General features: G+C 38.9%; 1 protein-coding gene across 2 annotated transcripts in view; it reads left to right on the top strand.

Moving 5' to 3' along the window:
- Positions 1-2,827: 2,827 nt before the first annotated feature.
- The window catches only part of NAV3 (neuron navigator 3), a gene marked incomplete at both ends in the record, with an annotated part of 264,685 nt that continues 254,268 nt past the window's right edge, over positions 2,828-13,244 (top strand). For both annotated transcript variants that reach the window (XM_080341267.1, XM_080341266.1), the window contains one exon: positions 2,828-3,070. In XM_080341267.1, the coding sequence (XP_080197393.1) occupies positions 2,828-3,070 (243 nt within the window). The remainder of the gene's footprint in view (positions 3,071-13,244) is intronic.

Here is a 13,244-nt window from a genome sequence, read left to right as displayed (position 1 = left end):
TCAAGTGAAAAATGTAGCCAAGTGTTTTCTAAGGACAGCAGATGTTTGTTTATTTGTCTTTCCTGTAGAATTAGAATGAGAGAAAACAAAAAAAGGAAGACGAGGCTTGCAACCAGGCTTGTAACCGCATTGGTACCTACGGAGTATTGTTATTGTTTTCCTCCGCTACCTTTCCAGTTCCTGCAAATAATCTGGTGGACTTTTCTTTGTATCTTCAGTACACAAGAAGCACTTCTGGGTTTTATCCTTGTAAAAATTCTAATAAAGTGGGGTTCTGAAGTTGATGGCCTTGACCTGGTACTAGCTTAAAAGTCATAATATAATTGATTATTATCTTGAAAGAGTAATAATTATTTTGAAAGACTGACACCAGCTTCACATCATTGTTTCCAGACTCAGTTGGTTATGTATTACAGATTACTCCCTCCTGGTAAGCTTGCTTACTTATTACTTTTAGGGTTTCTGTGCTGGGAAAATGGGTTGCAAAAGAGACTGTGGGTATCATGACCTCATCATTCATATTCAAAAGAAGAACAGCAAGATTACCATAATGCATTACTTTGTAAAATTATAACCCTGAGAAGCAATAAGATTCAATTACATGTTTTTGGCAAAGTTCTTTTTAAGAAAGTATCTGTCTCATGACTCTATTCTTTGTCTTGATCATTGGTTAGCAGCCCGCATGAGGATTTTTCATCTCTTTAAACCTTGCAAGAGATAAATCCCTCTTTTCCTGTTGTCCAATTCAGCCTTTGCATATGTGCACTTTCTAAAGTGTTAACTGTTAACAGTTGTGCCTAAGAAACCTAAATTCCTTACACAGCCACAGTGCTTTATGATGCTGGAGAACAAATGCGGACCGCACAAGGAGCTTTTCTTCCCCTTTGCTCTGCACAAGACCTGAAAGGTCACACCAAACAAGAATATTCCACTCGTTGAAGTGAAGTGATGGATCCTGTGGACTGAACTTGTCTAAAGGCAGAGCAGTTACCTCTGTGCAGTCTTGCATAAAGCCCATTGTAACCACTGTTAATAGTGGCAAAACCAAAGAGAAGATAAGCAAAGGATGCTGACATGGATTTGCTGTTACTCCGTACGTATGCTTCAAAACTCAGGAGATTCCTAAATCAGGTCACATTCACTCCTACAAACTAGAAACAAGAATGGGAGAGTTTTTAAGCCAATATAGAGAGTTGAATTTCTGACAGCTGTGTGAGTGTGATCCCTGTAAATGAAGAGAGAGGATACTGCTGCGTATTACAGTTTTATTCTGCAAAATGATTTCAAAGGGTGATTTGAGAGGATCCTTTTAGTCTGCTTCTCATTTACGTGGTTTTCTTTTCAATGTTTTTTCGAACTTCTGCCATCCTTAATTAGAGAACTTAGAAGTCCAGAAGGCTCTTATTTTCTCTTGGGCTTACATCTATACTGCTAAGAGTACTATTTGGGGAAGGTATAGTTAATACCATGTAGGATATGAGTGGCAGAATAGGATTCAGGTCATCCTATCTCTCTGTGTTTTATTATGGAAGAGACAACAAGAAAAACATGTGGAGCATTTTTGTCCATAATGTTGGGTGGTAAAATCCCATAGTAGTTTAATGTTGTGGCATTTCAGAACATTTTTTTTCCTAATACCACAGTTTAAAGTAGTTCCCCTGCTATAAGATTTTAAGACAAATAAATTTAGATTGTCATTTTAAGTAATGCTGCTCAGCAATTTGCATTGTCCATTGTGACTCATTTTATAGTCTGCTCTGCTTGCCTGTCTGTCTGTATTACCATGTACAAGGATCTGAGGTTGCCAGCAAGAATATTTCTGAGCAACAAGCAGAAATGATGTGTTGGACATGGACTTCATGGACCTTTAAATGTTTCTAGAAAGGGAAGTGTTAACATTGAATAGATGACGTTAGTATCACCGCCAAGAAAGAAAAAAAAAAAAAAAGAACCCTGAAAAACTGTATTGACTAAATCTTCTAACAATGCTCATGATTTTCCTATATCCTGCTCTGTGCTTTTGTACAGATTTTTCATAGCACAGGCAGACGTTACCCACACTGTGATTCAGCGTCTGTTCCTAGCCATGCTCTTGCAAGATTTTAACCTGATTTCACGGGAGGAACAGGGAATGAAACACCGTAGCTCATGGTTGTCAGCAGTGAAAAATAGCCAGGAATCAGACAAACAGCTTCATTGCTGAGATTATTTCCGGGATAGAAACTCTTCCAACAGCTGTTTGCTTTGGCTACTACTCAGGTCCTTTTTTTTTTTTTTTTTAATCAGGAAAAAAAAAAAAAGAGGTTTGCTTTTTTTTTTTTTTAAGATGTGGGCTGGTTATTTATGTAGTCAGGAAGAGGTCTCTGCTTCCAGTGTTGTGGTCTCGGAGCTGTTTTGACAGTTGGAGTACGGGGAGGTTTCATCTCTTCTCTCCCATCCTTTTCTCCCATCCTTCATTCACTTAACGCGCAGACTTGGAATGCTGGAGGAAGAAGAGAAAGCGAATTTATGAGTTCTTTACTCCCAGACAGGCAGCTCTGTGGCAGTTACCTTCAAGAAAAGTTCACGCCCCAAAGGAGTGTTTAGTCTTACAGAGCCACTGACTCACGGAGCAGCGTGTGAGTGGCTGCGAGGGAGAAGGGGAGAGATGAAGGAAAAGTTTTTCTTCCTTGTGAAACTCGTAATATTATTGTTTTAAGTTGTTTTTTAAAAAGATGACTGCTACTTTTGTTTAAAGTATTTGTTCTGGAATTGCTGAAGCTGGAGTCTACTAGACTGAGGTCAGGAGCATTTTCTTTGGCAGAAAGAAGATACTTTTATAGAAGCCATGCCTGTGCTTGGGGTTGCCTCCAAGCTCAGACAGCCAGCCGTAGGGTCAAAGCCTGTTCACACTGCCCTCCCGATACCCAACCTTGGCACCGCCGGCTCGCAGCAGTACTCACCGAAGTCTTTGGAGCTTACCGAGGCGGAGAGCTCAATGCTTTCTTGTCAGCTTACCTTCAAGTCAACCTGTGATTTTGGAGAGAGAAGAGCACTTCAAGGAAAAACCCAGGAGATCGAAGATAGTAAGGTTAGTTGTAAACTTTACCTGCAGACCTCGGTTCTCAGAAAATGTTGATGTGCTCAGACCGAAATCTGATAGGGAACCTACTGCATGCAGAACTTGGGTGTAGCTAAGTAAATAGACTTTTGCTGTCACCAGTGAACTTGCATAACAGCCTTGGAAATTGTTTTGCTCAGAGCTGCTGTTTGAATAACTATTCTGTTTTTAAACGTTAGTGTTAAATGCATTCACAGATGCATTTTGATAAGGATCAGTAGAATCACAAATAGAGAAAAATCATTCCAGCATTCAGTAAGCAGAGCAATGACATGACAGTACTTAAGAAAAAAAAAAAAGAAATTTTGGCTGCCTCATATTATATTATGAAGCTTTAAAAGAGCTCTCACGCCTACACGTATTCCCACGGGGAGGCTCTTTTAAAATAAAAACAAGTAATTTATTTTCTTTTCACTTTTCAAATGATCTGACTACTCCTGCTGCAGAACTGCTGAACCAGAAAAACTGCTTCTCAGTGAAAAGTACCTGTGTTTTTCTCTTCTGCAAAATAGCTTCTTCCTAGCCACTATCTAGCTTTGATTCATTGTGATTTAAAAAAAAGTAGGATGCCATGACGTTTTTTAGACTACTCAGGGGTTTATTTTCATTTGTAAGGGAGTTCTTTTTGAGTCTTAAATAACAACTTAAAAACTTCTGCTTCATTTTCCGCCAGTTTTTCTGCTGTAGTTGAAAAAGATTTTCATGCTTTGAACATGAGTATTGAGTCCCTTCTTGTCAATAGCATATATTCCTGTAGATCTTTCAGTCAGTATATTATGGCTGCATGTGTGGTTTAAAAGCTTCAGGAATCAGTGCTATGTGAGGTTACTTTCCATGGCTTTTCTAGTACTTTTGGTTTGTGGAACTGATTATAACACTAGGATTAAACATATATTTCTAGTTGCTTCATATGTAGTTGGAGGACACTTGAGTGTCCTCAGAGTTGTTAAAGTGTCAAGATACACATAATATATGCACTTGGTTTTTCTTTGTTTTTAGTTACTGGGTTAATTCAATGTTAGTGAAGAAATCTGGTTTTGTGGTTAAAGCATAGTGTTGGGATTCTGAACACTTGGTTTCCTTTTTAACCCCTGCCACATGTTTCCCCATGAGATTTTGGTCATGTCACTTAATTCTTCTCTTGGACTTTTCTGTATCACGTCTCCCTGCCTTCCAAGGATGATGTAGTGATGGTCTCAGACACATTATATAGAACTATAAAGAAGCAGCAGACTGTTCATCTTTTGATTACCAGAAGGGATGAACAGCCCTTTTCTATGACATGAGCGTGACATGAGAATAATGCTACAACTTTTAAACACAATGCAATTCATGCTTGCTTACTTATTTTTACTAGAAAATATTATGTTTCCTCTTTAATGTTGTTTTTTAATGGATATTGCATGAAAAGTAAATTAGATTTGCAAGTACTATTTTCAGGAAAAAAAAATACAGTTACATTGCCTACTGAGAGATGTTCCTTGATTCTTTAAAAAAAGTGGAGAGAAAGGTATAAGGCATATTGCTTCAGTGTTTAAACCACTTTGGAACTATTACTGATTAGCATGAGACCTCATGGGAGTCAGTCCCTCTCATGTTCCACGTATCCTTCCAAGGCATCTGGTCCTGAGCCCTGCTGAAGTACTAGTGAGTAGAGTAACAGGCTAGATGGACCCAAACTGTGATCCCAGTTTGGCATTTCACGTTTCATAGGTTTGACAATACTTTTGGTTTTAGAGACTGTTTTTTAAGGTGGAGGTGGAGGAGGAGGTCAACCTCCAAAAAACAACCTACTAGCTGTTGGATCTTTCTCAATGGAGGCAGCTGAGCATTTTTAAAAGATGATCCTTAAAGAATAAGGCCAGTTTGCACACATGGTGGTCTGAAAACCTCCCCTGGCCACCTGGGTTTACAGAAGTGCTGAGCATTCAATAATTTACTAATTTCTGCAGCCTTTCTGTATTCCCCCCTTACAAGTACAACATTGTCCGTAAGGTTTAGTGGCAGCCCATGACCCAGCTTTCTTCCAGACACATTTATTTGAAGTATGCTCTTTTATTCACCTTTTAAGCAAGTTTAATGGAATCTGTTTGCCAAAGTAGTTTAGGTTATAAAGTGGAACTTTATGACAAATAAATTATTTTTAGGCTTTTCTTACTAGTAAACTTCAAAAAATCAGCCTAAAAGTATTGAAAGCTATTTTTCTTCACCAGTGATAGAGATCCATGCCACACAGTTTCCCAGTGCTTGGTACCCTCACCAGTATGTCCAGGTTATCTAAGCAGTGGCTCCAAGCACAAATTTGAGGGATTTGTTAGAAGTAATGTCTCTTCAGGTTTACTGAGCAGATGCAAGTTATGCATTACAGATTTTGTTGTCCCAAGGCTTGACCATTTGTGAGTGCTGTTTCTAATAGGCCTTTGGTTGTTTTCTTTGGTTAGCAAATATGTTAATCAAACGTGATATTCTTGTGTGGCTCTGTGGTATACATACTACTTGTATGTGTATGTTATATCATTGGATATAAGGCAGCACTGATTTTTGAGGGAAAAAAAAATGATGGATATCTATCTGCAAAAGACAATGGAACAAATGAATTAATCATCTGGTTAACTTTTGCCCTTGGTTGCTAGATTGCAGCTTTTAGCACAGTGGGTCACCAGCTTTCTCATCCTGTCTGGAAGGCACTTAGATTGACACATGTACTCCCTCTGATGTATCCTGTTGCTATCTATAAGTGCTAAGGATTCCAAGATAAATTTGGGTTATACATGTCAATACAGTAGGTCATTGCCACCCAGCTGTTTCCTCTATGGCCTCCAGTCTCACCACACCTGATTGTTCAAGACTTTTGACACTTTTGTTGGCTTTCTCACACAACTGCCTTGCCAAGATTGGTTAGGAATACAGCTGCAAACATCAGTTCTCTTTTCCCTAGGCGTCTTTCCCATCTCACATGATCTTGCTGCACTTGCACATATAGTCTTGGTTGTTTTCTTTTTTGTGGACATGATGCAGTTTGTAGTTTAATAATAGTGATATTATTATTTTAATAAAAAGTGTGGTAGAAGAAGTTTAAGGTGACTATATTCAACTTTTATATTAATTGGATAGAACATAATTAAGCTTAGGAAAGCAAATAACAAGGTGGCAATTATTTAAATTACTCTGTGTGTAGTTTATTTGACTACACTTGTGTTCAAAATTCTCATAAATTGTGCTTTGGTGCCCAAGTCACATACAGGCCCATTTACTTTCTTAATAAACCCACTAATGTTTAAACTGACTGCATGAACACTTACGATGTGAATAGTCATGCAAAATATTTGAACGCAAGCATTCAGAGCACATTCTTTTTCCCTGAGTATCATATAGACAAAAGTTTATTCCTATATATGTACACAGGAAAAGAATCCAGCTGCTGGATTCATGAGGTGAAATGCTGGCTGTCTTTGAAACAGATGGAGTTTTGCTGTTCAGTTGGACCATGGAGTGTTTTTATGCAAACCCACATCTGAAAATACCAATATCTTTTGTAATATTTTTCTAACTGTGAGTACAGTATCATTTATATTTCTGTGCCCCCATTGTTATATGGCTTGCTAAATTAATGAGATTAAAATTATTCAGTCATGCTAGGCTGCCTTGTGGCAGTGGTAGAATGGGCTATTTAATAGCAATAAAATGAAAAAAAAAATAAAAAAAACACGCCATATTGTAGAAAGGTAAATGAAGCAATGGCTTAAAACTCAAGGAAAGAAGAGTTTCTATGCAAAACTTATTTAACTTGGTCACTAAATGATGACTCTGCACTATATTGACTAGTAATAAATGCCCAAAGGCAATAACATTTTACTCCAGGTCAACACAATTGACTTCAGACACCCTCACACATTTGATGGTGTAGTCACGAGGGCGATGCCACAAATTCTTCCTGGCACAAAGCTGAGTAGCTGCTGGGAGTCAGCACCCTTGCTAGGCACACAGGTCTGCTGGTCTGGCTGCCCAGGGATTCTCCTGGTTGTGCTCCACTTGAAGCTCCCAGACATTTCCTTCCATCATCAAACTTTCGACTTTCAGGAACAGTGCACCATCACTTATGCTCACAAAATGAATTTTCTCTGAGCTAAATCTGATATATTAATGGTAGTGTTTTGGTTATATGACTTGGATGATAAGATTTTAGCCTTCTTTCCTGAGTTAATTCATTCCTTTACTGTCATATTATCTTTTTTTTTTTCCTTCTTGTTTTCAGTTTCCCTTTGTCCCTGCTATCTATCTGCTGCTGTCTGCTTTATCTACTTCTTCCTTCCTGTTGGCAGACATCTTTACAGACTTCTGCAAATGACTCATTTTTCTCTGTATCCACTAATCAAGTATTCCTGTCATGACTGCAACATATTTAATGTTACAAAGTGCTAGTCTGGCTCTACAACTGATCCAATACACATAGGTAAACCTAAAATTTTTCTAGATACTTCAGTTTTGAGGCTTTATAGGAAGTTTCTTGAAAGTATGGAGATAGATACATGGACAATAATTTGTGATCCCCTTTAGAGGGGTGCAGCCTCACCAAGTTCATCATCACACAGTCTGATACAGGAAGATCTCAGGGGAACTCAAGAAATGGTTCTTCTGCAAGACCTTTTGGAAGACATGAAAAAGAATATGTGTCAATCTGAGGCAAGAGATAGAGACGGCTTCTTCTGTAGAGCACAGAAATCAGAGCAGTTTAGCTAGTCTATAAATCAACAGAACAAAGAAGAATAGATGTGCTCTACCTAGGGAGCATGGCCAATAAAGAATGGGGTCTGAAACAGTTGTAGCAGATGAACATCTTTAAATTAATCTAAAATGAATGTCAGTGTCACAAGACAAAGCTAAATACTTTGATGAAATTAGGCGAAAACATATTCCTGCTATGACTCTTGAGGTCCATTTCATTTAGTATCATACAACTGCAGCTCAGTCTTTGCCTGAGGTTCCAGTGTCATTCTGCCAGCCCTGTTGCAGTAGGACATCGGAATGAGCATGGAAACCTCCAATTTTTTCATCAGTTTTAAGCAGTTTGTTGGTGATGTGGTAACTCCTGCTCGCCACCAGACACCAGACTTGGAGGACAGCTAGGCTCTGCTGTCCAGACAAATCTCAAGACAAATATTTTTGCTATCCGCACATGGGTGGAGCTCCTGCTCATGCCAATGGGAGTACTGTGCACATTGAAAAAACAGATGTGTGCCATGAATGACTTCCATATCTCCATATTTCCTCAGCTAACCACTCCACACCATTTACTTAGATTCTGCGTGACCCTTTCCCACCATTCCCCATATCTCCCCAAGCAGAGCATCTGTTGCAATCCCACATCTCTTTGACCTTTCAATTTCTTGGATAACTTTTTGTCCGGTCTCTCAGGGCCAAGCTCCACCAAGTTTCTTGACATACTGAATCTAGGGAACATAAATAAATGAGTTTATTTCCCCATTTTGTCATACCCTTCCTTTTCTCAGAGCTAGTGGATTGGAGATGTCTGTCTTGTGGGTTGGCAAGAAAAGAGGCTGCTCATTGTGCCGAGTGTTTCTTTTACAGCACTACAGCCAAAGCAACAAAAAGGGCAGCAGAAGCAGCCAGAGACCGCTCATCTTCTCCCCATAGTGACCGCTAGTGATGGGAAGCCAGCATTGTTTCAAAAGCACTGAAATAGCTGCCAGAAATTTCAATCGGCACTGCTGACACCTGGGACTATGTATGTTTAAAATTCACAGAGCTCCAGTGAAGCCAGGACAGTTGGCAGGAGTTCAGATTGTCAGCAATTTCAGCTTCTTGCCTTGTGCTCTGAATTATTTCTTTATCAAACAGATAACAGTGTCTTTAATGTGTTTTATGTATCCAGCACTATCTGTCTACGCTATATTATAACTGATTTAAGAGCCTTATGCTTTATGAGCTTGGAGCCAGCTTCACTGCTACATGTTTATTTTCTAGTCATCTGTACAAAGCACATTTTCATATAGTTGAGATAAAGGTACAGTAACACAGCTTGCAGCTCTCAAAGCTTTTGTATTCCTGAGCAAATTGTATTGAGTATAGGCTGAAAATGGTTTTTGTTTGCAATTTGTAATCGAGACTGTGGATAGGAGGGTACTTACCAACCTGAGTTTAAGACCTCTGCCTACTTTTTTACTGTTTTTTAATTGCTCTCACAAACTAAGAATGTAGAACTCAAAATACTCCCTTTTGATTTGTGTGTTGCGAGCTGCTATTAGGCATCAGCAGAAAACAATTACTGTTACCCTTTGTATTGTATCTGTGCCTAGGAAAGCTGCTTGGAGATTTCCTGACCAGATAACTTTTCATTAAATAATCCTTTCCTTGAAAATGGGAGTGTGGATGCACCACCAGAGCTCCAGAACCTGAAGCAACTCAGCGATTTTGCTTGGTGCAACAGTCTTTCAGCCTCTTGGGGTAATCTCTTCTCCATGACCATAAATGGAGAGAAGTGGTCTCCGTCTCTAGATTAGAATATTTGGCTTATTTTATACCCAAGGTGGTTTTAGTTAGGCTTTAGTAAAGCTTCCCTGCAGTAATAGCAGTTTAACAAAGGAACACTTTGCATGCAGAAGGTGTAGGATCTCCATCACTGGAGTATTTTAAAAAACAAACACGTGTACACCTGTCATTCATAGCATTACTAGCACTGATCCTTGTGCAAAGGACTTGATGGCCATTGTGATGGTCTTCTCATTCTCTTTTTTTTTTCCTTAATTCACCTGAGTACAAGTCTGTGGTGATGCTACTCTGAGAACCTGAGCTGACAACCCAGTGGCCCATAGTGCCATAGAGATGTAAGGACTCCCTTTGGAGACAGCTTTGCTACCTCAAAAAATTGCCATTGTACAGTATAGGCATTTCCCAAGGCATTTCACTGAAGCAGTGCAGTTGCAGTGAAGTTTCCCTAAAGCACAGGTAGGGTATCATTGGAGATCAGCTAGCTAGTTGCTTGTTTAGGAACATTCAATCCCTGGTGTACAGGGTATCAGTATTGGAGTGCCCTCATGCCTCGAGATCCTGTGAGGTCTGTCAGAAGAGTGATTCTCTGGGACTCGGTTCTTTGCTCTATAACAGGGAACATAGAAGCCCTGTGAACCTAATTCAGTTTAGAGTTCTGAGTTTCTTTAAGAATCTCTTTAGGAGCTATGCAGTGAATATTTCAGGTGGCCGCATTTTGTAGGAGCTGTTCAAACTGCTCCCTAGAAGACAGGAGCATACCAATGCACCCAGCAGAGTAAGGCGTACCACTAAGACTAGGAAGTTCAGTTCAGCTGTAAACCATTTCTTCCCTCTAGTAAAAACATATGAGAATGTCCTTTCTGTGGATTTTTTGTGAGTTTCAGCCAGACTTTGATCCTAGAAAATTTTACTAGATTGATGCCTTATCACAACAGGTAGTGTGCATGGGTGCAGTAGAAGTTAGTTGCAGCCATACAGAGCGTGTGGCTGCATTACACAGAGTGTGGGAGAAAGGGAAAAATATTATCCCCACAGTGCAGAGGGAGAGGAGAGATTAAAGGGGAAATTATGATTTTCCCACACTCAGGCTGGGACTTTGTGGCAGGACTAGGAATTTCAAGTCAGAGATATCTTGAGTCCCAGTCTCCACATCATAACCACAAGCCTATCCTTTGTCTTTGGTAAGAAATCAGTTAAGAATAAAACATCCAGAGAATGAGGACAGTTTTGGCTTTTGCTTCATTTCAACATTGGTGGCTAGCATCACTGTGGGCCCAGCTCCGAACTGGAGGTGGAATTTTACTCCAGGAGCCACATTCTTAGGTTTTGATGTATCTGATCTACACAGACTCTGACACAATTTATTAGAGAAGCAGAATGTGTTGAACCCTTTATGGAGCAGTATAACATTCATCAAAGTCCTGTGTGCAATGTTGTTGATAGGCTTTTCGCTTCTTAGATATGATGTGGAAAGTGTAAGTACTTATGGAATAAAATCAGATCTTTTGGATCAGATCAGGTGACTTTTTTGGTCCTAATTTCTGCCTTTGAATACACTGTCTGGCTTCTCTGTAGCCGAAACTCTTTTATTTAGTAAATAATAGGGGCATGAATTACAAATGAGAACTGTTATTTTGTTTTGGTTTTTTTTTTTTCTCTCTAGTACACTAATTTTTTTGGAGTCACATAGCTTTTCTTGCACTTGCATACAGGGCATGCAAAGAGTAGTTCAATTTAAAGCAGCTCTGTGTTTTACTTTGACCTGATTCACAGGATGTGGTCTTGGAGGAAGCCCGTGCCTCAACAATAGGCTTTTGACAGCAACAGTGTTGGTGGATTAAGCTGGAAGAGGAGGAAGCCTCTATCTATTCTCAAAACTTCTAGTGGAATATTTTGCACTAATCTTCACTTGCCCATGATGTTTTTAAGGTCACAAACCTTTCTTTTTTTTGTTGTTTTTGTTTGATTGTGTTGTTTTGTTTTTACTGGCAAGAGGACATTGACTGAAAGACAGAATAACTTCTTTAAAATTCAGAAAAGGAATGCAGAGTGTTTTGTCTGCTAAATGCGAAGGGATAATTCCCCCATGTAAGATGTGCAGATTTCTGATGGCTCTTGTGTATATTCTGTGTAAACTAAGTTGAGAGAACTTGGAAAATAAGCAAATCAAAGGGAAGCATAATTTTAAAGTGGTTAGGGCTGGATCATAGTATTTCTGGATATATAAACTGAGAAGGTGCCAGCCACTAAACGTCTGTAGTAACTCTGCATAAAACATGAGAGAAGCTAACCAAGTATAATATTAGTATTGTCCTAACCTACTTTCAGCATGACATTTGGTCTGATTTATCTTTTTACTTATGTTTACTTTCCTTTAAACCCTCCTTTACTGCTCTGCACCTCTGATCTTAAAGCAGTGGTAAGCATTTCATCTTTCTATATACCTCTCAACAGTAGTTCAAAATATTTTATTCAGGTAAAACTCTAGAATTAGTGAATTGCAGCAAGTTTGAAAAGCTAGAACAACAATAACAAAAGACGTTGAGCTTTCTCTTGTGTTTTCCATTCCAAAATATCTCCCTTTGACAATTTTAGCACCTGACTTTGTATCATTTGGTGCTGTGTAAACTCTGAAAGATTTGGCAGTGAAAACTTCCTGTTGTGCATCAGGATTTGATTCAGAGGGCATGTGTAAAACCACCACAGCTTAATAATCAGAGTGGTCATGCACAGAAAGATGACTTCCTAGCAAGTGCTGGAAAACATTTGAGCACTTTCATTAATCAGGAAACGTTGCATGGCTTATACGTGATTTAGGATGAGTAAGAAATAAGTCAGGGTGCAGAACTTTTACTCACCACTACAACAATGGGATTTCCTGGCAACACATCTATGCAGTAAACAGGCTGTTTTCTTTCTTTTAAGGGTATTTTTTTGGTTTGGTTTAGTTTTTGGCTTTGGGGTGTTGTTTTTTTTTTTTTTTTTGGTAAGCTGTCTCTGTAGTGGAAATAAATAGGCATTAAATAAGAATGTGAAATAACAAATAAAAGTTCAAAAGGAGTTTAGAAATTTCCTCAGCTGATCAGTCTGCCTGCTTTAGTCATTGCTGGCCAGCTCACCAGCCAGAGACAGAGTGCTGGAAGGAAGAGCTGAAGGAATCTGTTTCTCATGAAGGAGCAGGACAAACCTGAAAACTTGAGAGCTGCAGGTTCAGATTTGCTTTTGAAATGCATCTGAGAGGGAACAGGGCCTAGCGACTAACATGGGAAACCACAACCTAGTTTCACTTCTGGTTTCTATCAAGTACCTCCTTGAACTCAGCTCATATCTAAGATGGTAACAATGTCATTATTTTTAAAGTTATTTGGTGGGTAAGTACTTTTTTTTTTTCTTTTAAATGCTGCAGAAATAATCCAATTAGCTACTTTTTAAAAAGTTACTGAAGTTACTTTGAATGACCTTAGAAAATCTTCTTTTTTACCTAATCAGTTGCTGATGTTAGCAGCTTCCTGTCTGTCAGTTTAATAACGCATCCATTCTTCGTTCTTGCTTGTAATAAGAATGCACAAGTAGAAGGCATTTTATATACAATATAAATTTTTCCTGTGCAAGTATGTGATCCTGACAAAGGTAA

This window comes from Nesoenas mayeri, assembly GCF_963082525.1.
Source record: "Nesoenas mayeri genome assembly, chromosome: 1".
Classification (NCBI taxonomy): domain Eukaryota; kingdom Metazoa; phylum Chordata; class Aves; order Columbiformes; family Columbidae; genus Nesoenas; species Nesoenas mayeri.
This window is presented reverse-complemented; position numbering and strand designations above follow the sequence as displayed.